At 37.3% G+C, this 27,631-nt stretch overlaps 2 protein-coding genes across 3 annotated transcripts in view; one reads left to right on the top strand and one right to left on the bottom strand.

Annotated features, from left to right (window-relative positions):
* LOC126262553 (uncharacterized) overlaps positions 1 to 27,631 on the top strand; it is a 371,380-nt gene that overhangs the window by 79,256 nt on the left and 264,493 nt on the right. The window lies entirely within an intron of this gene.
* Positions 1 to 27,631, bottom strand: part of LOC126262550 (tRNA (adenine(37)-N6)-methyltransferase) — a 104,455-nt gene that overhangs the window by 8,162 nt on the left and 68,662 nt on the right. Inside the window, exon 5 of one of the 2 annotated variants that reach the window (XM_049959240.1) lies at positions 13,470 to 13,640. The exons of the other annotated variant lie outside the window; for it this stretch is intronic. Within the exon in view, the coding sequence (XP_049815197.1) occupies positions 13,470 to 13,640 (171 nt within the window). The remainder of the gene's footprint in view (positions 1 to 13,469; positions 13,641 to 27,631) is intronic. 2 annotated transcript variants of the gene reach the window in all.

Consider the following 27,631-nt stretch of genomic DNA (forward strand, 5'->3'; position numbering starts at 1 on the left):
GGTTCCTTTATATGATGTGTCACTTTTTATTTCTGGCAAGGGATATTCCTGCGTCCATGAGCGGCAGACTTTCTCCAAAGCAGGCCATAGAAAGACAGTGTTGCTGGTGCCCTCATACAGCATGGATACCTGGACAGCTTAGTCCACGCAAAGGTTGCATCTGCAGCAGTGTAGTGATGCAGGTATGTACAGCTGTAGCTGGCATGTTGCTTTGTCACAATACACTATTATATCAGCACCTGGCAGTGGGATGCAAGCAAATGAGTGGCCTTGTCCTTCAATTCTGTGTTGTTCTGCACTATTGGCTGCAAACTGAAATCAATTGGTTGACTTTGGATAGTGTTAGCAACAACATTTTCGGCTCCAACATTGTACTGAATGTTGTGAAATGGGCAATGAAATTTCTGGGAGCTATGAAAATATATGGTGAGGGTGAGGCCTTCGATCATAAACCTGAAATATTTTACAGCCTCATAGGCAGCCGCGAGTTCTGTACAAGAAATTGGCCAAGAATACAGTTTTTCTTTTAGCTTTTTAGAGAACACTGCTGCGGAACTACACTCACAGAACATGCCAAAGCATTTGAGAAGACTTACATACGGGCTTCAGTAGCAGGACATTCAAGTGCTGTAACCCACGTCAGGCTTGCTTGTCACGCTTCAAATGCCTTCTGTAGATCATTATTCCACATCAGCGGAAATGGACGATGCACTGTCAGGCCAGCTAGGATTGATTGGATTTCAGTATCATGAGATATAAAGCAGGGAAAGACATTAATATGCCTATGTATTGACAAAGCTCTTGCACTGTCATCAGGACCAAATACATCCTCAGAATGGCAAACTGATCTGGAGGTGGGTATATGGCAGTGGCAGATATCGTGAGTCTGGTGAACGTCACTTCAATAGTGGGGATAAATAATTTGGTGAGATTCAGTAGTATTTCATAGTCAACGAAGTGGCAGAAAGCTTTTTGAAAATGATGTTTGTGCTCTTCTGGTGAAGATAGTACCACCTGCACATCATCAATGTCAAAGAAATAGAAGTCTAGGTATCTTAGCATCTCACCAATAAACCGTTGAAAAGTGTTGCAGCACTGTATAGCATGTATGTCACGTAAGAGAATTCACACTTTTTGTATATCCTCTGGGGACTGGGATTTGTTTATAAGCCTTGTCAAGCTCCAATATGAAAAAAATCTGTACAAAAAGTAAGAGGACACACGGACTCTCCAACTGGCTTCTTTGCCACCAAATGCAGTGGTGATGTCCATATGTTTTCCAACAAATGTGCTGGGCTTACATGATCCATTGTGTTGAACACTGCCATGCAAATCTGACGTTTGTTTGGACCGTGGTTCTGAGATCTAGAAAAGAGAGATGGGCTAGCTGTAATCTTATATGGTGTAATGTTGAATGACATAGGGTGTCTGCCACACCCATTGGCCACATAATTGGTAGTACTTCCATCACCAGCTGCAAGAGTGGAGACAGATCTGTAATGAAATGCACAGTTGGAATTAGCTGGTTGATCATTCTTAATGAAGTTGTTACATCCAGGATGCACCTATTATAAACGTCAAATATGAGGTCAACAAAAAACCCTATTGGATTAGATTGGTTGGGTTATATTAGCTACAATAAATTAACACTTGAAAGCTCTCTGTAAGCCTAATTTCAGATTTAATATCACCCCACTGTAGGTTGCTACAGCAGAATTGTTTCTTGTAATAAGATTAAAGTTGCTGTGTGGTCTCCATTGTCTTGGGAGTGCTTTTGGGAACATACTTATGCTGGACCTTGTGTCAACTAGACACTACAGCGTGACCACCTACAGGCATCACAGTTGCTGACTGGGTCACTGTTGCTGGCAAACTGTTGCAGCCACAACACGTCTCTATGTCTCTCTTATATGATGCAATGCTCATGTTAAACACCTATGTAGATGCAACCTCTGAAAGGCTGGAATTCATGCGGCACTTCAGAACACCACCAACATGTGGGGGAACTGAGATAGTTTTCTCACGGTGGCTACTCAAATTCGGAAAAAAGAAAACCCTGAGAATTCCAGGTATGGGGAGGAAGATGGTGTCGTAAGAAGCTCCGATAAATTAATGGTGAGTGTGCAGGAGGGAGGGAGCATACCACCAAAATAAAATGACTTTTCTTTCCTCTGAATTGAGATATACTACCATGAGGCAGTAGTTTAACCACAGTATTTAAACATTGATAATTTATGTGAAATAATATTCATGTAATTACCACACTTCGAAACACCAAGTATTTTAAAATTTGTGATTTACAGAACTCAATAAAACTAAATTCCAATGCAAGGTTAAAAACATATGAAATTCCCTGAGATTTTCCTAATTTTGCAATTCCCAAAATACCAGGTTTTCCAGAAGAATTGCTGAACTGTTTCTGCCTCCCAGCTCCTTCTCATACAGCAGTAGTTGCTGTGACCGTAGCGTGTGTGTGTGTGTGTGTGTGTGTGTGTGTGTGTGTGTATGTGTGTGTGTGTGTGTGAGATAACCATTGCCCGATCATTTCTTTCAGCCACTTTTATCTTTTATCAGTTTGTCACTGATGGTTTCATGATTACAAATCAAATTTTAAGCATCACAATGGGGTTATATTTCATGCCAACAGCAATGAAATTGCTGGACATATGAACAATACAGAGTAAGCCCAGAGTGGTGATACGGTATTTTACGGACTATTTTAAGCAATTTTTTTTTCACAAAATAACATTTTTACCATTTTTATTACTGGACTGCAAAGCTAGACTATCATGGTGCACTTCTTGAAAGATTTAACAATAATGTCTTCTCTCACTCTAGGCCATGACTGTTTCATCCACTGACACACTTTTTTGATTGTAGGTCGTTTTAAAGCTCCCTTTGGCTTGAATTCATGTTGCGTTTAATTTCTCATCCATTTGTTCCATTCCTCTCTCATACACACTTTAAATGGTTTATTTATCGAGACATCGAGAGATTGCAATTGTGAAGTAAATCCACCTGGAATAACAGCAAGCTCTGTATTTCCTTGTCTCAATTTCTCTTTCAAAGAATTTTTCGTACAATACTAAACTGATCTAGGTCAAGAAAAGAAATTTTCTTCAATAAAGCACCTTTCCTTCTCTCCCATACTCTGTTAATCCTTAATTTCATACCAGCTTCATCCACCCAACTCTTGTCATGTACACAAACACCATCACTTGGTGGTATTTCAGAAGTTTTTGATATTGTTTAGCTCTTGAAAATGATTGTTGGATTAAGTTTAGTACCATCAGCACTACATGAAAAGACAACAGTGTAGAGCATTTGTTCATGTCCACTTGTTTTTTTAGTTACAGTTTTAGCACCTTTCATGGAAACAGTTCTGTTACTCGGCACATCAAATGTGAGAGGAGTTTCGTCCATATTCACTATTTGACTTAGTTTCACACTGGTTTTCCTACAATGTTGAATGATGAAGCGATGGAAACATAATATTTTCTCTTCATACTTTTGAGACTTTTCTGAGGTATTTTGGTTCTGGTTCACAGGCTCAGTCCATGATGTTTCATAAACCTGTAGCACCAACCAACACCAGCCTGAAAATCTGGTTCCACTGCAGCACTAGCATACAAGCATCATTTTTTTTATTAATTCCACTGCCATTTTGACAGTGTCCTTGAATCCATTTCAATACATCATCTTCTAAGTTCGGCCATTTTGCATTCGGTCCTCTACCTACCTACCCCTCTACCTACTCATTTTCTTCAGTTCTTCTTTACTGGCCCACCAATCACAAAACACTGTTTTCATAATTCTTTTATATTCAAATTGATATTTCCAACACAGTGATACATCCTTTTAACAGCAGGTGCATTTTCCGTAAGAAATTCACAAAGGTGTTTTCTACTGAAAAAACAGCAATTGCTACAGATTTTGCATCATTACATAGGACAAACTGCAACTGACTTCAAGTGCTTTGTACCACCCAATGTATAAACTACCTTAACAATGTACGTTCTTTGGCCTATTATCAAAAACAATTACATTTACTGATTTACAGTGAAAAGTTAATGAGTTACAACAGACTGTTAGTATGGTTTTAAAGACCATAAATGATGATTCATTCTGAATACATTTCTAAATATCATTGTTTTGACTTTTGTGCGGCAATTTGGCTATGAATTTACAGTAACAATATCTATCACATAATCATTAGTTACAGCTTGATTTCAGGTTGGATTTTATTCTTAACATCAATTGAGGTACTAGTACAAAATGCCAAAATAGAATTTCAAATTAAAGTTCTGAACGATAATTTCGTAGTATAAAAGTCACTGAAAATCAATAGTGTTTATGTCAGAATGTTTGAGAATCATTAATGAAAAAATTAATTACAACTGATCTAATCGGTTTCTCCTTACTGATATGATACATAAAGTGCACAAGTAATGTTAAATACATCACATGACTGATAAATGTTTCAATAGTGTTTTTTAGGTTGAAATTGACGAACTTTGCTAATTAATTACTGATTTAATTACAACTTGGATATTTCTCCTAACTTTTCTACGGGAATGTTATAATGCAATCATGAGAATGAAATTATAAATTTTGCTGAAATTTATGACAGTATGTTAATTCAAAACATCAGTTTTTCTAACTAATTATAACTTTCTGTTAATTACAGTTAAATGATCTGAAATAATGTTAATGATGTTTATTTGGTATACAAGTGAACCATACAGTTTTGCTGATAAGAAATTAAGAAAAACCATACTTTCTAACTTGTCCATTACATATTGTGGATCAGGTAACACACAACCTGCTAAACTTTTACTGGTATTGAAGCATTCATTAAATACCATTAAACTAGTCTTATTACACACTACACTCTCCATCCCAGATAATATGCTGCATCCTCCCTACCAAAAAGTCCTCAATTCAGTCACAAATTTCACTTGATACCCTCTATGATCGTACTTCTGATAATAAGGGTAGGTGCAGAACTGAGTCAAATGCTTTTCAGAAATCAAGAAATATTGCCTTGATCCAAGGCTTCCAGTATGTCATGTGAGAAAAGTGAGTTGGGTTTCACATGATTGATGTTTTCAGAATCCATACTGGTTGTCAAAGAGGAGGCCATTCTGTTCAACACCTCAATATGTTTGAGCTCAGAATATGTTCTAAGATTCTACAACAAACTGATGTCAATGATACTGGACAGTAGTTTTGTGTATCACTTCTACTACCCTTGTAGATGGGTGTGACCTGTCCTTTTCTCAAGAATTGGGCATGGTTTTTTGTTCAAGGGATCCATGATAGATTATAGTCAGAAGAGGGCTAATTCAGACGCAAATTCAGTGCAGAATCTGACAAGGATTCCACCAGGCACTGGAGCTTTGTACAATTTTAATGAATCAACTGTTTCTCAACACCACTCACAACGCTAATACTTATTTCACTCACCTTTTCAATAGTACGACAATTAAATTGGGGCATTTTCTTTGGTTTGCCTTTGTAAAGGAACAGTTAAAAACAGAGGTAGCCATTCTAGCTTTTGGTTTGCTACCCTCAATTCCGGTTCCTATCTCATTCGCTAGGGACTGGTGCCACTAACAGCATTTACATATGACCAGAATTTTTTTGGATTTTGTGAAAGATCATTTGATAATATTCTGCTATGGTAGTCATTGAAGGCTTTACACATTGATCTCCTGACAGCCAAATGCATTTAATTCAGTACCTTGGATCTATAGCCCTATGCTTTGTTTTACACCTATTATGAAGTAATCTCTGTTTCTTTAGAAGTTTCTTTACAGTGACTGTATACCATGAAGTGTCCCTTAACTTGGACAACACTGGCTAGGCCAGCTAGTCAAATTAACATGCAGTGATGTGAGCAGTTGCAGTTACGACATAAAAAGACACAAGCACAGAAACAATACAGCTTCAATGTCATTTAATTTTTAAAAAGAATGAAATAATATTTGGCAAAACTCTGACAATAGTGCACGCTTCTTAGAGGGCCAGAGGGAAAGCAATGCATGCTCTCATTCTTAGTTAGCTTAGCATTGTAATTAACAACAGAGGGATGAAAAACCCTAACTTAAAAACAGGGTAGTATTTCTGAGCAAGATATGTATGACACAAAAGTGTACTGCACGGATTTCACTGTATAGCTAAATACTGAAGCTACTGAATGTTTTAACTTACAAAGAGTCATCCGGTGATATCTCAATTCCTTCATACATGAATTCAAGAAAAACTTTTTAGTACTAGAGCAGTCATCCGTTACATCGATAACAAGTTGATCAACAACAAAATCCATGAAGCCAAACAAACGCACCATTTTCTCCTCCTCTTTCATGATGTGCTGTTATGTATCCTGCCAGCATTCAACAGTGACACCTGCCACAGCTTTATGTACTAGTTCCAGAAAGTCTGGCAGCTTAAATTCTCGTATTTCTCACAACAAATCCCTTAACTTGGCTCAAGACCAGTTCTGTTAGGTTCATGTCACAGTGGTACAGTGGCAACTGTAAAAAGGCAGCATTTGAATGGTGTGCTCAGTGCTGTGAAAATGATGCTTATCACTCTGGCTCATATGAGTCCACATCTGTGTTATAAAATGATGGACATGCCCAAATAAAGAATACTTAATTTTCATTTTTGCCCTAAAAATTTAATCTGTAATGTTTTCTAAATTTAAACAACCTTTATTAATAAGGTAATTAAGAATTTATATCCACCATGAAAACTGGAACTTTGTGTGCAATACGTAATTTGAAACAAGAAGTAGATTTTTAATTTAGATAATGATTAGTTATGTGTTAGTTAGCATATGTTCGACGAATTTTAAATTTAAAAGATGCAGGTACTCCAAATTTAATGGGAAAAAAAAACAACTGAAGCGATATTTGAACCCTCGATAAACAGATTAATTTTGGAATAACATTTTATACTGCTACTGATTCAGCTATGCATCCTGTACTCAAAAATTCTTTAACTTTAGTAAATACAGTTCTTCTGATAAGTTCTAAAGATATTTTCTCTGGAAACTTGTAAAAAACACCAAGAACGACCTGTTTCTTGTCACTTTTTGACTGTGTTCCACAAACATCTTTCACTAAAGAACACAAATCAGCGTCAGACATTTTCACACTACATATTAACAGCACGACAATCGGAGCACAACAGTACAGAGACTGTGACTGTACATGATTTTTGAAATAAAAACTACATCTCTGAAATATGATCCAGACAAACGTCAATAGCTGTCATACATTAGAATATCTTAAAGTTTCATTTACCTTAACGATCTTATCCCCTTCAAAATACTGCCATTACAACTAATACATTTGTCCCACCAGTACTTCCACTTTTCGAAACATTTTTTGTACTCATTTTAGAAATGGCTGACAGCTCCTCCTTCATTTTATCCTTGACTTCTTCAATGCTGTCAAATTTGTGTTTTTCATGCCCCTTTTCATACGTGGAAATAATAAAAATTCGCACAAAGCCAGGTCACATGAATAAGGTGTGTAGGGCAGTGGAACCATGCCAGTTTTAGCCAAAAACTGTGTAACAGAGATGGCTTCGTGTGCAGGTGTATTGTCGTAGTGAAAGAGTTAGTCTCCTGCCTTCTGTTAAAATTCCCTGAACCAAGCTCCTAGATAACCCACGAATTTCTTGATCAATTGTCTGTCTATTGGTCTGTGAGCAACAGCTTTCGAATTTTTTCAATATTTTCATCGATTTGGACAGTTGACGAACATCCAGAACAAGGTTTGTCATCCATCGACATGTTGCGATTTTTAAATTGAGCAAATCACTCTTACACTGGAGTTTTTCCCATAGCGCCATCTTGGTAAGCTATTTTCAACACTGAAACAGTTTCATCAGCATTTTTGCCGAGCAGAAAACAAAATTTCACAGCTGCATGTTATTCCCTTAAACTTGCCATTATAAAAATGAAACAAGAACAAAACAGCGCTAGAAAAAACAAACACTGCAGATAAACAGAACAAGCTAGATCGATAATACAGGTGGCACTGAACTGGCAATGAATTGTGCTACCCATGCCTAGCGGCAAAAATGCGTACTACATAGGCTCTGCCCACGGCACTGTTATTCCGACACCACCACCCCCCCCGCCGCAATGTGTTGCACAATGCATGTCGTCAATTGAGCTACATTCGTAATTGGAGCACTGATCATCAAAATGTCTTTCCGGTAGACCCACAGCCAAAAGTCACGTGGATTAAGGTCAGGTGACCTAGATGGTGAGGCTGAAGGGAAATGATGACTGATAATTCTAGAATTTCCTAAATGCCTCTGCTGCGGCCGCTTCACTAGATGTACAATGTGCGGAGGAGCGCCATGTTGCATAAAAATTATCCCACCCACACATCTATGCTGTTGAAGGTTTGGAAGGACGTTAGAACGCAAAAGACTCTCATAGGTACCAGGATCTGCATGCGGCATTTCCTCAAAAAAATATGGCCGTCAACCCCAACCTGCACCACAGTCACCTTTGCAGAACGAAGTGGTGCTGGTTGATGTGTGTGTGGATTTTGTCCACTTCCATGCAAGCATCAAATTCCAGAGCTAACACCTGTCTTGGTGGCAGGTCAGCAGAAAGCAACTCTTGAACATGGTTCATAGCAATGCAGACTGTTTTGTAGGATTCTATACACTGTGCTTGTAGGCATGTCCAATGTTCAGGCAATGCCTCATGCACTGCATGTTTGCACACCACCAATGAACCCCTCCTGCAATGCTATGGTCACATCTTCAACAGACATCAGACCTACTGCTTTCCTCCCTCTGCTATATCACATTTCAAAAGGACCTATCATTAGACCAATGCCTTTTTTCATACCCTTAACTTCTGCAGGGCTACTGGTGCACAGTCACCGTTCTTGTAAAAGAGATTTACCAGCGATATGGGATCCTTCATGGAGACAGTCACATTGGGTGTCTCGGATATAAACTGAGTAGCAGCCATTTGCCATGCATTTGTTGGTGTGCACTTTCTGACACTTACAATGCCATCTATTGGTAATTTTTTTTTCCACGATGTTTCCCCTTGCATCAATAATATGCTGTTCAAATTTGACATCATCTGAGCAGCAGTTCGCTTTCTATAGCCTTTTGAAACTGAAACTAAATGATTTTTGCTGACAATTTACAATGGTGTCATGAACTTTCGTTATTCAGTAGTATTTTATTTCATTTTATCTGAACTGTCTGGGGTTTGTGAAAGACTATGTACTAATAACTTAATATCAACATTAAAATAGGAAATTACTAACAAAAAGAAAAAAATGAGATCCAGTTGTACATTTAAGTTTAAGCTATAGGTTACGAACAATGATGAACTTAAATTTTAGTGGAGAATCAAGAAGAAACAAAAAGAAAGATTTGAGGTAGGTGGTAAGTTGTCTTGGAACTATATTAATTCAGGTACATTGATTGACAGGTACCTAGTAATGGTTACAGGGAACAATTTTCAACATCACTGGCATAAAGTGGTTACAGTTACGTGCTAAGTCCTCACAGGATTCACATTCTTTGTGAATTTCGTGTAATGACTACTAGGTCCTGAGTTGATCAATGTGTTTCTTCATGTTTCAAGTTCTATACAACGGTCCTCCTCTTCTACTATCCTGTATACTTTCATTACATTTTCTTCTACTATCCCTAACTACTGACTAAGGTAAATATGTAAGGACTAGATTTGGAAACACACCTCATTTAGTGTAAAGAAAAAAAGATGGTGTTCATTGTATTCAGATGATGTTTTCTGCAGAATTAACTATGGTGTAGCACTTTCGAGTTATAAAAGATCATGGCAGTTATGCTTTTCTTTAGTCAACTATTCTACTGCTAGCACTCGACAGATTAAGATAAACATCTTACTCGTCAGTGGAATAATGTTACTTCGCTTAGAATTAAATAGCAGCAAGATCACCTTTCTCTTGCAGGCATTATAATGTTCCGTGAGCTACAAAATAGTTATTTGGAACCTTTGGTTCTGTTCTTAATTTTCAAAATTTACAGGTCATTATTTATACACTTTCAGGAGAATTGCATGTTTTTAACTGTATGCTACTTAAAGACTCACATTATTTTAACTATATCCATTAGAGAAATGTTTACCAAGTAAAATGCGATAACAGCATTGTACAATGCTTAGAATTTATTTTCCATTTCATCAATATTTAACGGTTAATTAGTATTACAATACATGGCCTGCATCTCAATAGGAAAAGGAAGGGTAAACTAGCTGGAATGATAGCAAAATCTTCAGGAGGGAGGGGGGGCACTAAAACTCATGGGGGTACTTTTTTAGGCTAAGATCAGTATCCAATCATCATACATTGATTGAAATTAAGCTTAATGAGAAGTTCAGACAGGCAGGTACAAGAGATGTGAAAATATCACAAGATTCTCATAACAGTACAGTGAAAAAAAAATGTTAGTATGTCACATGATTCACATAAAGGCACAGTGAAAAATAATGTTAATATGTTACATCAGAATATCAGGGGATTAAAAAACAAAGTAGATGAGCTTCTGGTTTGTTTAGAAGATTTAAAAAATGAGGGCAGAATAGATGTACTATGCCTGTCTGAACATCATACAGTCACAGGTATGGAAATGGTAAATGTAGGTGGATATAAGCTTTCAACACATGTAAATATAGACACGATGGAGAGAGGAGGAGTTGCCATGTATGTTAAAATCAGTCATAATGTGGAAAAAAAAATTGGAAACCAAAAAATTTTGCGTAGAGCAACATATAGAAGCATGTGCATGTGAGCTTGAACTAAATAATGGCACTTTTATAATTGTAGCCATCTATAGGTCCCCATTGGGAAATGTTCAACTATTCTTGAAAAACTTGAATTCCTGGTTGTGCTATCTGTCAGACAGAGGAAAGCAAATTATTGTTTGTGGGGATGTCAACGTAGATTCTCAGAAAAAACTCCAATAGAAATCTGACCTTGAAGTATTACTTGGTCCTTTCAATTTGACATCAGTTATCGATTTTCCTACTCGGATGGTACAGGAAAGCAGCACACTGATAGATAATCTTTCATACACCAAGATAAATTTAATCAAATAAAAACTTTTCCTGTTAAGAATGGTCTATCTGATCATGATGCACAGCTAGTTATAGTATATGATATAACTCCATACAGTAATGTAAAACAGTCCTCCAAAATAGAGCATTCAATTAATGATTTAACAATTCAAAATTTTAGGGAAAGCTTGCAACAGTTAGACTGGGATGAGGTGTACAAGGAACACAATGCTAGTTTAAAATTTATCTTATTTCATGATACCTTTGTATGTTTCAAAACTGTTTCCTCAGGAAAACAGTGAAATATAATTGTAAGAAACCACGTAAAAAGCCATGGCTTACAAAAGAGATAAAAATATCTTGTAAACAGAAAAGGGAAATGTATCTTATAGCTAGGAGAAGTGATGATCCCGAAACAGTGAAACATTATGAAAATTACTGCACTGTATTAAGAAAAATTATTAAAAATTCCATAAGTATGTGTATTATGTCTGAAATTGAGCACATATGATAATAAAATTAAAACAATTTGGAATATCGTGAAAAGGAAAACAGGGCAACTGAGAGCACAGGAAGACTGTATTTCTATCAAATGCAATGAAAAGTTGTTAACAAGAAGTCAGAAGTAGAAAACGTTTTTAATAATCATTTTTAAGTGTTGTGGAGAAAATAGGATCCAGCTATTCATCAGAAAATGCAAGGCAGTTTATGGAAGAGGCAGTACCTATGCAATTTGATAAAACTGAAATTCAACCCACCTCTCCTACTGAAATTAGGAAAATAAACATTCACTCAAAAGTAAAAGTTCACATGGATTTGATGGCATTTGCAACAAAGTACAAAAAACTTGTTCACAACAAATAAGTAGGATTCTCAGCCACATATGTAGTAGCTCACTCAAACAGGGCATTTTTCCAGATAGATTGAAATGCGCTATATTGTTAAACCATTGCATAAAAAAGGGGATGGATCTGATGCCAACAATTACTGCCCAATCTCACTTCTGACAGCTTTATCCAAAATTCTTGAAAAAATAATGTATTCAAGAGTAGCATCACATATTTGTAAAAATGAAGTACTAACAAAATTCTGTACAGTAAATGGCATAACACCATTGATAAATATAGACTATGAACGGAAGTCTGTTGCTAAGGCAGACTACTCAAAATTTCTAGGTGTGTGCATTGATGTAACTGAATTGGAAGAAACACATCAATGATCTGCTGAAATGGTTAGGTTCAGCTACTTATGCAATTAGGGTTATTGCAACATATCAGTAAATTAGCCTACAACGCCTATTTTCATTCACTGCTTTCATATGGCATCATATTTTGGTGCAATTCGTCATTAAGAAAGTGTTCATTGCACAAAAGCTTGTAATCAAAATAATAGCTGGAGCCCACACAATATCACCTTGCAGACATTTTTTTAAGGAAGTCGGGATATTCACAATACATACATTCACTTATGGAATTTGTCATTAATAACCCATCCCAATTCAAAAATAACAGCAAAGTGCATAGCTACAACACTAGAAGAAAGTATGATATTCACTATTCTGGATTAAATCTCACTTTGTCACAGAAAGGGGTGAATTATGAAGCCACAAAAATCTTTGGTCATTTGCCAAATAGTATTAAAAGTCTGACAGATAGCCAAGCAACATTTAAAAGCAAATTAAAAGAATTTCTGAATGACAACTCGTTCTACTCAATAGATGAATTCTTAGATACGAAGAAGTAACTGTAAAAAAATTAATTAATTGATTAATTTGTGTAAAGAAAACTTATGTTAAAGTGACACGTTCCACACCATTCCGAAATGTCGTATTCATGATCTATGGAACAAGGATTAATGTATGTATGTATGTACAATTTACTGTGCTCAGAATTGTATTGTCAGTACGATGATTTTAGCAACATCATGTTGATGAGAGGCTAATGGCTTTGGACGACGATTTAAGTGTGAAGTAGATACCCAAGCTTCCACTTCTTTTCAGAGATGACTTACTTGAGATGCTCGGCCGACTTCCCTTGCTGGTTAGCCTGCTGCTGCAAACACTCTTTCACTTCTTCTCCAAAATATGCTGCTAGGAATTCCTTAAGACTCTTTTTACTTATAAAAATAAGTAAACATACAAAGTTTCATTTGCGTTAACTAACGACATATATTAAACTTCAGACATATTACAAATCTCACTCTTCACATAAACATATACTGTTTCGTAAGTCTCTTGTGCCTCCAAATGTCAGAAACAACCTATTATACACATAAGTGAAAGTTGGCTTCAACACCATGTCCAGTCTCAACATGAACCATAATACACGTCTTCCCTTCAACAAGGCTAAGACAAGAGTTTTCCTCAAGAGTATCTTCTCACCTGTTCTTGTTATTATAACAATCGTCCCTGATGCAATTAGCACAGAATAACATAGAAGCTCCATGGTTCTTCCATACACTTTCACTAAAACTTCCATGGATCGCCTGACAAGTACTTGTCGTTGCCGTTCGACCGCCGCATCTACATTCTTCTCGCGACTGAATTTCAAACCTGCATACACAAACATGTGACACGCAGTAGGTAGGATTCTATCATCCCACATTCACATATAAAATATCGTGTGTTCGAGACAGTAAAAGGCCGAGAGGTTCTAGAATTTACATCGAAATTCTTGAATCACTACAAGAGAAGATCAGGCATGGTACTTCACTCAGAACATTCTTTATGATGTGCAAACATTAGTCTTATAATATAAACGGACTGTGGACTTTCATAGCAGCAAAAGTTATTTTTTTTTAATTACCTAATATAATTTCTTATGATGTGTAGCTCACTAGTAATTTTTAACTGAAATAATATTCTGAGTACTTAGGAGGTAGACAAAAGATAAAATATGCAACCACATGTGTAAATTGTTAAAGCAGGAAAGAAAATATAACAATTGTCGATGAGATGTCGAGGAAAAAGGTGTTATTGACAGTTTCTACAAGGTGGAACACTAATTTTTAATTTAATTTTTTTTAACTTATTCCAATGTTGTATTGGGAGAGCTAACTGAATTGTAGTAGGTTACTGAGTATGACTGAATAGGAAATTACTGAAAATGAGAGAAAGTGAAAGTTTGACTTCAATATGGAAGATGCAGGAAATAAAAGAGTCATAACATATTTACTGCAAGACAGTATAGTTATCAAGTACTCAAAATAGAACTGCTCTAAGAGCAAAAGATAAAATTAACATAGAAGGCTATAGCAGCCAGAATCAGTTGTGTTATATTACAAAGCGACCACCCCAAGAATTATATCTTGTACTTAGATTTGCAAAAGTGCATTAAGTAAACTATGCTGCAACTTCATGGAGAGGAAGATGCTATGGAAATGAAAAGAGAGTAAACATCATATACAAACAAAATAAAATAAATACATGGCTACAAATGTTGAATGTGAATATAACTTTTGTTAAGAACATATTAACTGCATCATATATCGCCACACTATCCTTAAGGGGGGAGAAAAAAAAACCTCATAACTGATACGTTAATGTCTTAAGACAGTAGCAAGATGGCTAGAAAGGGAAAGCAGAAAAATTGTACTTTTGTGCAGAACTTAATTGGTAACAACAGTATATAAACCTGTCACAAGATCATTTGTCTAAATGGGGAATATGTGGTGTTACATATTACTCCAGAAGAGTGCTGTGTAACCCTACATCTAACTTTCCAACAAATGAGTCTCACAGATAGTAAAATGACAATGATTTAATACATAGGAGATACAAATATTGTGAGATTTTGTTACGTATCTTGCATATGGTGAATTATCTAGAGGGGTGATGCATGTCTTCAAGGTGGGATGGCAATAGCATTAATTTCGCAAGAGGAAGTACCTGCAGGGGCAGTTGGGCCCACTCCATGTATTGTCAAGCCGAGGTTACAGTAACGCATCGGTCATGGAACAAAAGCTACGGTGTAACACTGCTGAAATCAAGTGGAGTAAACTAGAGAAGACTGTAAAATGTAATCATTGCGTTATATTCCAAACTGCCGAGTTCACATTTACGTTAATACACTAAATTACAAAGCTACTGTAATGTTTCTGGAGAAAGAACTGTTCATCATGATGAGTTACTTGTGCAATACTTGAAAAATAAATGGCAAATAGATTTAAGAAGTCTCAAATTTATTTATGTAATTCCATGTTGTGCTAAATTCTAGGCTTTCAGCGTCTAGTGCAGAATCAGAAGATGAAGTCCAAGCTTTCAGTATTCACAGTCTATCAAGAGATTGATGAATAATATAACCTTTTTTTTATGGTCAACAACTGGAGCTAATATAAACTTTGAAATATCAAGGTAATAAACATTATAACATACACAGGGGATAGGTAAAATAATGTGAACACCTGTACTTAGTTGGGAATGGTTTATTAATAAGGAGTTGGACCCCCTTTAGCCCATAATACAGCAGCAATTCTACAGGAATACTGGCGTATAATGATTGTCTAGTCTCCAGTGGAATGTTATGCCACTCTTCAATCAGAACATCTTCTAACTCCTGTAGTGACAAGGGAAGCGGAAATCTGCTCCTGAATCTGCACTCCAATACCACCCACAAGGGCTCGATAATGCTCAAGTCCGGGAATTGTGCTGGCCAGGGAAAACACTACAGTTCCATTGCACACTCCTCATACCACGACTGTACTGTCCTGTCTGCGTGAATGGGTGCATTATCATTCTGAAATATGGCATCATTGTTGGGGAACAAAATCTAAATCATGAGGTGCACCTGATCACCTAAAATGTTCACATAATATTTGACTGTGACATGGCCTTTGAGAGTATGATGGGACCAGCAGAATACCATGCTATGGCTGCCCACCTCCGTGCTTAACCATTGGGATCAATCAATCAGGACTGTAGGCTCCTTTTGACATTCTCCAGAGGTAAACCTGGCCTGATTTTGGAAATAACAAAAACATTGACTCGTCGGACCATATGACATGTTTCCACTGATCAGCCTTCCAGGGTTTATGCTCCTGACACCATGTTTTACATTTCTTTGCATTGGTTTATCATCACTAATGTTTTTAGTGTAGCAGCTCATCCATGAATGTTTGCTTTATGGAGTTCTCTATGGACAGTGTGGATAGATATGGGGTCTCAATAATGGCTAATGAGTTCTGCAGGCACTTTAGCCGCTGTTGTTTTGTCACAATTTGTGTTTGCATACAACAATCTCTGCCATTTAGTTTTGATTTGTGCCCACTATTACGTTTACATGATGAAGTCTTTCCCTGTTTTGCATAGCCTGTCATGACTGTTGAAGCAGTCACTCTTGAAACAGTCAATAAGTTGGCTATCTTGGTTACTTAAGCTCTGCCTTATCGGACCCCCACAATCTGCCCTCTTTGGAACTCTGTTAGGTCTTTCATTGGACGTCAACCTCGGCCTCTGAATGTAAATACGAAGTGTGCACTACTCGTAAACAACCTGCAATGATGCCTAGTCTGTACTGAACATGCACAGTCCAGTGTGATACGTGCCTTACCTGCATTATTGACCGTCAACACAACCACCCCATTACTACCACTGTTCACATTATTTTGCCTATCCCCTGTAGTTCCAACTGACATAAGAATTTCAACAATATTTAAAATTGAGTGATGACAACTGTTCTAGTTGACCATTAACTGGTATCACACCAAATAAATGTTCAGAAAGTGAGGCATCTGATTCTTCACAATCAGAGAGAGAGACTAGTAAGACCTCTACAACATCTTAAGAATACATTATGGTACATGTGAACATATTCTGCCTAAAGACTGGAATATGAGGAGGATTGTGGTGCAGTTTGTGTCACAACTGCATCATGACAATCAGAAGTAACATAGTATGCAAGTCTACATGGAACTTAAACAACTGCTTGAAGAAGATACAAAATTTTCTTTCAAAGGCTGTCACTGGTGACGTAAGTTCTGAAACTAAGCAGAAACTATCACAATGAAACAGTCTTCCTTCCGCTTCACCAAGAAAGCATGACAAATCAAGAGTATCATTAAGTCCTTGCCAGTAAGGCGGGGCAGTTACACTGTGAAAATATCTGGGATACTATAACCCCGATGAAAAAACGGTTGTAATAAAAATTGTTCCTCTCAAAAGGGGACAGCCAATGACACTAACCTTCACACCTTCCTGCCCCACACCTTGAGGTTGGGAGAGGGGATCAACTTTACATATTCAATAGGAACCCCCCATTTTTATTGCAGAGTCTGATTCTCCAGGAAAAAATGTAGCTTTTGTGGCATTTTATCATTTTGTGATGGGTGGTGCTGTACTTGACACAAATCAAAATGTGTTACAAACTGTTGAAAGCAATAGGGGAATATTTAATATGTTACAAACAAGCATCGCAGTTCATGGTCAAATTCTCGCTGTAGGTGCAACACCTGTAGTTGCAAGGATGTAGTTCCATTGTGTTGAGCGCAACTGTGGCCTATCGCGAACGATTGGCAAGGAAATGGTGGCATGAAGCAGTCATGGTTCACTTTGCTGCAAATATCTGAACCACAAACATCTCTTCCTACATGTGCAATGATGTTGATGATTGCAGAGTGGGTACATATCACTGCTTCATACTTTGCTTCAAATAGGCATGTTGGAGAAGCTCGTTACCGTTTGTGAAATTGTTCCATGTTCTCCTACAATGACATTTCGCAGTATTATCCAACTGTTTACTGCAACTGGAAGTGTTCACCCCACATGAAGAATCCAACCATACCCTGCAACAAACAAATAGGCTGCACTGGTTGTCTTAGTTGTAACTGCTGCATATCCTCACAGTAGTAGTTCACACCAAATCACATGGGGTGCACAAGTTTCACAACAAAGGGTTTTGCACATACTGCATGAACACAAATACCACCCATATCACCTGTCATTGCATCAAGCCCTATGTGGGGGCGAATTTTAAAGTTGCTTGAACTTTTGCAATTGGATACAACAACAAGCAGCTAATGACTATTTTCATTCACAAGTACTTTTTTCTACGTAAGTAATGTTTACATGTGAATCGGTATAATATGCACTATTGGGCAGTGGAGAATCCCCAATAGGTAAGGCAAGTTGAGCTTCAACGTCCCTGAAGTTTCAGTGTTTGGTGTGGTGTATTAAGTACCTGGATAATTATCCCATACTTCATAAACAGAAATGTGAATGGTCAAATGTATGGCAACTTTTTAGATAACATTTTGCCAACATTACTGGAAAATGTTCTGCTTCAAACAAGAATGGATATGTGGTTTCAACACTATGGGCATTCAGCACATTATTCATGAATATAATGAAGATCTGAACTGACACTATATAACACTATTAGTTATATATATATATACACACACACACAAAGATGATGTGACTTACCAAATGAAAGTGCTGGCAGATTGACAGACACACAAACAAACACAAACATACACACAAAATTCAAGCTTTCGCAACAAACTGTTGCCTCCTTCCCTCTTTCCTGATGAGGCAACAGTTTGTTGCAAAAGCTTGAATTTTGTGTGTATGTTTGTGTGTCTGTCGACCTGCCAGCACTTTCATTTGGTAAGTCACATCATCTTTGTATATATATATATATATATATATATATATATATATAACAGAGGGAAACATTCCACGTGGAAAAAATATATCTAAAAAGAAAGATGATGAGACTTACCAAACAAAAGCGCTGGCAGGTCGATAGACACACAAACAAACACAAATATACACACAAAATTCAAGCTTTCGCAACAAACTGTTGCCTCATCAGGAAAGAGGGAAGGAGAGGGAAAGACGAAAGGATGTGGGTTTTAAGGGAGAGGGTAAGGAGTCATTCCAATCCCGGGAGCGGAAAGACTTACCTTAGGGGGAAAAAAGGACAGGTATACACTCGCACACACACACATATCCATCCACACATACAGACACAAGCAGACATATTTAAAGACTGTGTCTGTATGTGTGGATGGATATGTGTGTGTGTGCGAGTGTATACCTGTCCTTTTTTCCCCCTAAGGTAAGTCTTTCCGCTCCCGGGATTGGAATGACTCCTTACCCTCTCCCTTAAAACCCACATCCTTTCGTCTTTCCCTCTCCTTCCCTCTTTCCTGATGAGGCAACAGTTTGTTGCGAAAGCTTGAATTTTGTGTGTATATTTGTGTTTTTATATATATATATATATAAAGAAAGATGATGAGACTTACCAAACAAAAGCGCTGGCAGGTCGATAGACACACAAACAAACACAAATATACACACAAAATTCAAGCTTTCGCAACAAACTGTTGCCTCATCAGGAAAGAGGGAAGGAGAGGGAAAGACGAAAGGATGTGGGTTTTAAGGGAGAGGGTAAGGAGTCATTCCAATCCCGGGAGCGGAAAGACTTACCTTAGGGGGAAAAAAGGACAGGTATACACTCGCACACACACACATATCCATCAACACATACAGACACAAGCAGACATATTTAATTTGGTCTTTAAATATGTCTGCTTGTGTCTGTATGTGTTGATGGATATGTGTGTGTGTGCGAGTGTATACCTGTCCTTTTTTCCCCCTAAGGTAAGTCTTTCCGCTCCCGGGATTGGAATGACTCCTTACCCTCTCCCTTAAAACCCACATCCTTTCGTCTTTCCCTCTCCTTCCCTCTTTCCTGATGAGGCAACAGTTTGTTGCGAAAGCTTGAATTTTGTGTGTATATTTGTGTTTGTTTGTGTGTCTATCGACCTGCCAGCGCTTTTGTTTGGTAAGTCTCATCATCTTTCTTTTTAGATATATTTTTTCCACGTGGAATGTTTCCCTCTGTTATATATATATATATATATATATATATATATATATATATATATATATATATATATATATATATATATTCTGTATATGTAAAGTAAAGTGTGCTATACTGGAGGTTAAAGCTCTTTGCATTGTATGTGAGTAATGTATGTAGAATACTATGCAAATTGTTTATCATGTTAAATAATTTTCTGATGACATTTTGTATTTAAAAATATTTGAGAGTATTAACTGTTCATGTTGATGTAAATTTTACAAACCTAAGAAAGGGTCATGCTTAGGAACAATGTAAGAAATAGGTGTTATGTAAAAGCCAGTGTGTTATTGTTTGAAACTAAAGTGGCTCTGAGAAGTGGAAAAGGTGGCAAGGGTGATTGGCATGCTACCTAGAACAAGTGTGGGAAGTAAGTCACACAGTTTGTACACAGCAGTGATTGAGGCAATATCCTTGTGGAGTAGGAGAAGCTTTGCCTGCATATTTGCACAAACTTGTCTCAGATGAAGACTGCAAACGGCTTACAGCATACCTGCGAGTTGTTGGACTACTGTATATAAAACTGAACAATACCAAGAAGAGAAATTGAGCCCATACAGCAAGCTACTTGCAGGTCGTACTGTGGGTAGTGTAACCATCATAACTGTTTGCTGATCCAAGTCTATAGCCACAAGATAATATTTTTTTGTGTTTTACTTTCGTACAGTGTGAACCATTAATTTGAACTGTGTTTTAATAATCATTCTTGAACTTTAAGGAAACTGGTCCACCCTGTTATTTCATCCTAATCACACACCTATACAGGGTTCCTTCCTGGTGTTTGATTAATCTGAGTATCCTGTTTTACAGACTTATGAAGTGACAAGTTAATATAAAAAGGCACCATTTAAATTGCTTTTGTGTAAATAATGAGAAAGTTTTCTTAACTAGCGCAAAGTGTTAGAGTAAAAGTTGCTTACATACAATTCAATCAGAGTGAAGCCAAGTTAGAATCTGTTAAATGAATATACAGAGTTAGTTCAAAGAGCAATAGCCTTTGTTAAGTAAATTCCAAGAAGAAAGAGGTTTTCTTGAAGTGAAATGTTCAGTATAAAAAGTGTATGCTTTAGTATCTAAGTGTTTTAGTATTTAAGTTGATTATGAAAAGTGCTTTTCTAAAGGTGTGTCCCCCCCCCCCCAAGACCGAATTTTTTTTGCACCCTTGAAGTTATCTACTGGGCTTTTTCTCTTTTGAAGACATAATGTAAAAGGGCGTAGTCCAACACTGTTTATGTAGAATAATATTTATTTGAAGAACCAAATTAAACAGTAGCAAGAAAGTAGGCAAAATTCATACTTCTGCTTTTCCACTAATTCACTGCTTCATTGCTTGAATTGGCTGCCGACCATTAGTACATGTTTTAAACCACCAAATGAACTTGGAACTGAGTTGTTCTAGCTTCAATATAATATTATTCATATGACGTTTCTATCTAACCGCTGGGTAAGATCTTAGGAAAAGAAGTGAATAGTCTGATTTACCTATACAGTAGACACAGCACAAGTTAAATCCTGTAATAAGAGTAACTCTACCGATTAGCTTTTCCTATTAACCATACTATCCTCTCATAATGTACTTTATTTGGAAACTAAACTAAATTTTAGTACGAGGGTTATATGTGGCAACAGAGAGACAAGGTTTCTGTTAATTAGGTAAAAGTTTACTAAATTACAATAGTAGTGGTACAGTTATAACTATCCTGGTCAATGACTGGAAGATGAAGTACTCTACAGTGGCCTGCGCATTCACCTGATTTGACGCCTCTTCATTTCTTTCCTTTGGGGAATGCTAAAAGAGAAATGTTACATGAAGTACCAACAATCCCTGCAAATATAGCCAAAGGAACACAGCTAAGTCAAGCACCCTGATGGTGAGAGACAAAGGCATCCACCTAAAACAGGCACCGCAATGGTGAGAGGACTCACCTAAAGCAAGTACCTCAACAGTTAGAGGCAAGACATCACTAAAACAGGCTCCCCAATAAAGAGAGGCAAGGGGATTCATAATAAGAAAGGACTCCAAAGGGAACAAAACACTACTACATCCATGTCATTTTACCTGGGTAACGCTGAATGTAGTTGTTATTTCACTGATATACAAACCAATGACCTGTTCCAAAAGCTTTCCACTTTAGCGCCATCTGTGAGGATAATTACACCGTTAATGTGGACACCATAATGTAGTATGGTTTGGATAATCAATGTGGCTTGTTATAAAACACAGTGTTGCATTGCAAAATGTAAGAATACTGTCCTTCTACCCTCCTGGGATCCTAATCTGTTGGGTAATTTCCTGAGATACTATCATATTTCATCAGATTGTAACATATGTTGATTACAGCACCATCTATCAAGCAATCATAAATTTGTTTCATACAGAAGTTATGTATTTTTTCTTGGAGAATCAAACTCCCCAACAAAAACTGGGGGTTTCTATTGAATATTTGAAAGATGACCTCTCTCTCCAACCCCTTGTGGGTGGGGCAGGGGAGGGGAAGGGGGGGGGTTAAGTGTAGTGGTACTGTATGTCCCCCTTCAAGACAAACTACAGTTATTACGAACCTTTTTGTGCCCCGATGTGTAGTTTTCCATCTATTTTCCAAAACAGATTTAATAGCCCCACCCTCCATATGGCAGGATCGTTCACAACAGAATTGTCCCTCACTGTCAGAGAGTCAATAAAGAATTCCACTTCAATGTTCCAAGATGTTTGAGATAGGACTTGAGGAGAAAAGGCCCACAGAAGAGGCATATGAACAACTTGATAGTCGACCATGACAATGCACAACTACATATGGTGTAAAATATTCATTAACGTTTATATGATGTACAATATTCATCTAGATAGTTTTTCCCTGCCCGTCATACTCAACAGACTTACTTCCATCTGACTTCTTCTATTTCCATCACAACAAAAATTAAGTTGAAGGTGCAGAAATTTGATATATGTAGCTGTGTCGGGAATCGAACTACTCTGACAGGCTTTCGTGTGTGCTTATCTTTGCCTAGAGGGCATCCAAGGGTGGCACTCTCTCTCTCTCTCTCTCTCTCTCTCTCTCTCTCGACAGTCCGTCGAGAAGGCAGGTGGTTCTTAGCTGGAAAATTCGTTGGGAATGCAGAACACCTGGCAGTCAAGGATTATTGGCTGTGCTTTCAACGGTGGGTATGTGGGCTGCATCAAGCTTCATATTAACATCTCTCCATCAATACCCAGTGTTGCTTGCATTTAACAGAGCAGCAGCACTGTTGTAACTGCAATTACGGCACGTTATACCAGCCAAGTGTCTTACAAGGTGTGCTATCTTCAATAATGCTCATTTACTGGGTCAATCTCTGAGAGAACCCAATACACTATAATTATCATCTCGCTATATAAATCATTTGGTTTGTTTGACCAGTTTCAGCCTCCCATGGCAAATCTTCCTTCTAATTACATGCTTGCTGGTATATTATGTTGCTCTTTTGGTGAGACAAGTGGATAATGGTGTACAAACTGACATTCAGTAAATTTGCTGTTGTGAACAGCATAAAATTTGCTGTGACTTTTAAAGATCCATCTGAGTTCTTGCAACCTGTCTTATGGAGTGGCTAATCCTGGGCTTTCTTAGTATTAATGGAATTCCCTACTTAAGACTGGCAGTGCAGGTTTTGCAACCAAAAAAATTTCTGCTTCTTGTAAATGAGGAAAGAAAACATTACCTTATTATGGCTCTTTGTTATACCACCTGGGACCAGGAATTTCCTTTTACTTGTTTTTCCTTATTCTTAAACTCTTTCTTATACTTAAAGCCTATACTGTTAAGATTATGAAATTTTACTTTCAAATGCTCACTTGTGTAAAGAATACTTGCTAAGTTTCATAATACTTAAATCTTTGCCTTGTAGTGATCTTAATTTAGAAATTGGTAACTATACCCTTTGGGGTTTTGGGGCCATCCTTTTAAGTTTGGTGAATTGTGTGGAATTTTGTAATCATAGTAAATTGCAACTCAAATGTGCATTAATGAATGACGTTCAGTCCCTATTTGCCCACACCTTCTTTACTCTTCACTGTAGAGACATATTGCGGCTTCTCATAACTGACAACAGAGCGTGGATACTTTTGGTTATAGGGCTTGTGATTGACAATTTTTTGTTACCTATTTGGCACTGTTAGTCAATTGTAGTAAAATAATTGTTTTGTCAGACTCTACTCGTACTGCGGTTTTCAAGTGCACTTGGAGGCAAGATGGCATCTCGACTGGTGAGGGGAGTTGTATGTTTGAAAAAGGAACAGCTACATTATGAACTGTGCATTCAGGGTCAGGTGGAGGAAGGTGATGTAGCATGCCTCTGTGGGGCAGCCACCCTTCCATTTAAAATAACTGGGGAACTGATTCGTTTGGTGAGTAGTGCTCTTGTGTGCTGCACCTCTTCTCTGTCTGATATCACTGTTGACAGTCAGGCCACCTTGCTGACGATTGTCATGTTAGGCAGAAGAAACAGTCGAACAACAGATGCCGAGGGAACCGCAGACAGTTTCTGCCTCGCGGATTGCTACAGGCCTGCAATAAAGTTAGGGGAATTATTAGTAGCTCTTTAGCCTTTGTGTGTGGAAGAGGAACCTTTTGCACTGGTACTGCAAACTACTGTCTGCACCAAGTTCTACTTTCCATGATGCCATGGGACCACAAGCTGCACGTTTGTATCTCTCTGCCAAACACAATGAGGAGCTTGAAGTTGGTGCTTACTGTTAGCAGTGCAGCAGCACTGTTGTAACTGCAGCTACGACACATTATACAAGCCAAGTGTCTGGCAAGGTGCACTAACTTGGGTAATACTAGTTAACTGGGTGGACTTCTGAGAGAAGAGGATACATGATAATTATCATCTTGCTATTTAAATCATTTGATTTGTTTGACGAGGGTCAGCTTCCAATGGTAAAACTTCCTTCTAATGACATATTTGCTGTTTACTGGGTTTGTCCTTTGGTGAGACAAGTGGAAAGAGCATACAATCCAACACTCAGTAAATTTTGCTGTTGTGAACAGTGTAAAGTTAAGTGTGATATGCAATGCTCCATCTGTGTTTTTGTGGCCAGCCTTATGGGTAGGTCGAGTCTGGGTCCTCTACGTATTAAAGGCACTGTCTAATTAAAGACTGGTAGCACGGGTCTTGCTACCAAACAAATTTCTACTTCTTGTAACTGAAGAAAGCTTACATTAACTTACTGTACAGTTCACATCATATAGGAAGGCGGCCCAATTTGCAGCAGTTCTGCAGCCAACCAGATTCATTCTCTCTCCGAGCAGCTAATTGTGAGTTACAAATAAGACTGTGAGAATTTCTCCTACAAGCTGCACTGTTGCCAAAGCAGTTTCATTCACAGAAAAACATAATTATTCATTCAGCTGTTGATGTTGCTTTCTTGTAGCAGTGTAGCTGTGAATGTATATCTATAAACGTTTTAGTGTGATCTTCAATAAAACTGTCAAGTGACAGCAATAAACGTGAAGTTCCACACTAGTGACTTCTAATCAAATTGCATGCCTAAGAAATATTGTCTAAGTTGTGTGACTGGATTCGCAATTTCCTGTCATAAACGTCACAATATGTAGGAATCGATGAACAATCAAAGTTAAACAGAAGTGATATCTGGTGTTCCCCAAGGAAGTGCTACAGGAAAATTGCTGTTCCTGATCTGCATACACCATTTAGGAGATAATATGAGAGCCCTCAGACTGTTTGCAAATGATGCTGTGATTTACCCTCATCTATGATCAAAACACATTGCAAAACGATTTAGACAAGATATCTGTATAGTGGAAAAAGTGGCAGTTGACTCTAAATAATGAGAAGTGGGAAGTAACCACACAAATACTAAAAAGAATCTACTAAATTTCAGTTACGTGATAAAACACACAGATCTAAAGGCTGTAAATTCAACTAAATACTTAGGGATTACTACTATGAATAACTTAAAACGGCAACCATCACACGGATACTGCTGTGGGGAGAGAAAACCATAAACTGTGATTAATTGGCAGAACTCTCAGAAAATGCAACAGTTCAATTAAAGAGACTACTTAAAATGCGCTTGTCCACCCTCTTCTGGAGTATTGCTATCCAGTGTGGGATCCACATAAGATAGAACTGATTGAGGATATCTAAAAAGTTCAAAGAAAAGCAGCTAGTTTTAGATTATCGCAAAATAGGAGAGAGAGTACCATGGATGTGACACACAATTAGGAGTGGCGGTTATCAAAACAAAGACGTTTTTCGTTGTGGCAGGAGCTTCTACTGAAATTTCAGTCACCTACTTTCTCTTCAGAGTGTGGAAAATTTCGTTGGCACCTAAGGAAGAATGATCATCATAATAAAATAAGAGAAATCAAGAGCTTGTGTGGCAGTAAGCCACATAATGTGTGATAAAAATGATGTTAAATAACTTCGCAAATATACCAAAACCGATATCGTAATTAAGTATGTTATTGTGTGAACTTTCAAAGATATAAATATTTATCTCTTCTCAGAAAAATAACAAAAACTCGGTAATCAATTAATACGATCTGTGAATGTAACTGCAATCTGTTTAAGAAGCCATTTTGTTACGAGGCATAAAAACCAGTAAGTTTCATGTAATATTTAGCCTAAATATAATTACTTAAAAGTGTTGTCCATTTTTATATGCACCAGCTCCTATATTCATGAAGTGGCAAAATTAATTTCTTTATGCAAATTTTATAGGGGAGCAGAGGTCAGCGTCATTGTTCTAAATGATAACGGCCAAGAGTCATAATATTAATATTCTCTAAGTTTGACAAGGAAAAATAAATGGAAATGTAGGAGATTTTTCTTGATTAGTGGTTCTTCCTTTGCAACAATAAAAGTAATCAATATTTTCAATATTGAATCATATTTGAGTAAACTGAGTTCAGTAAATTTTTTCGATCCTCAGATAATGAAATCGCAAGTATCTCCTTAGCCTTGCATTTTCACAAAAGTAAAAATAATTAACAAAAATCAATTTTAGCAACAAATACAGTCATGTATCTGGAATTTTGTTTGCATATTGCTTAAGCCGTACACATTATAAAGTTTTCATTTCTGATACAGAGTTAGTGGCTCGTAAAACTAAAATAATAGAAAGCCGTGAGCTGTCAGTTTTTCACTTTTTCTTTTGATTTCTTATTTTGTGTTGCAATGTACTCATTATTTTGAGTAGTACATTGTAATATGTTTGTGGTGGCATCTTTTAATATAGAAACACCATGGTGTAAATAATTTTCCAGTTGTGAAGCAGGCACAATAACATTAACTTCAACTTTTCATAAGATATAAAAACCAATACATAAAGCACCACCACAATGGCGACCAAAATGTGGAATGTGGGGCACGAACCACCGATTTACAGACAGGGTGTACATAAAGTCCAGGAACACTTTCAATTATTTATTGCACAAGAGCCAAACATTGTGCTGATATCATACATATGTCATTTTGAAGACAAACCCTGAAAGTTTTGTTTTCATGTATACCGCGACAGCGTAGTTTGGTAATTTGCCGATAGTCAGAAACATGACAGCCATGCTACAGAAGTGGACAGCTGTTTGATGAAATGGTCTCCCCGATTACCAGATCTCACTCCATGTGACTTTTCTGTGGGGACACATTAAAAATCTGGTGTATGTACCGCCTC

This window comes from Schistocerca nitens, chromosome 6 (genome assembly GCF_023898315.1).
Source record: "Schistocerca nitens isolate TAMUIC-IGC-003100 chromosome 6, iqSchNite1.1, whole genome shotgun sequence".
NCBI lineage: Eukaryota > Metazoa > Arthropoda > Insecta > Orthoptera > Acrididae > Schistocerca > Schistocerca nitens.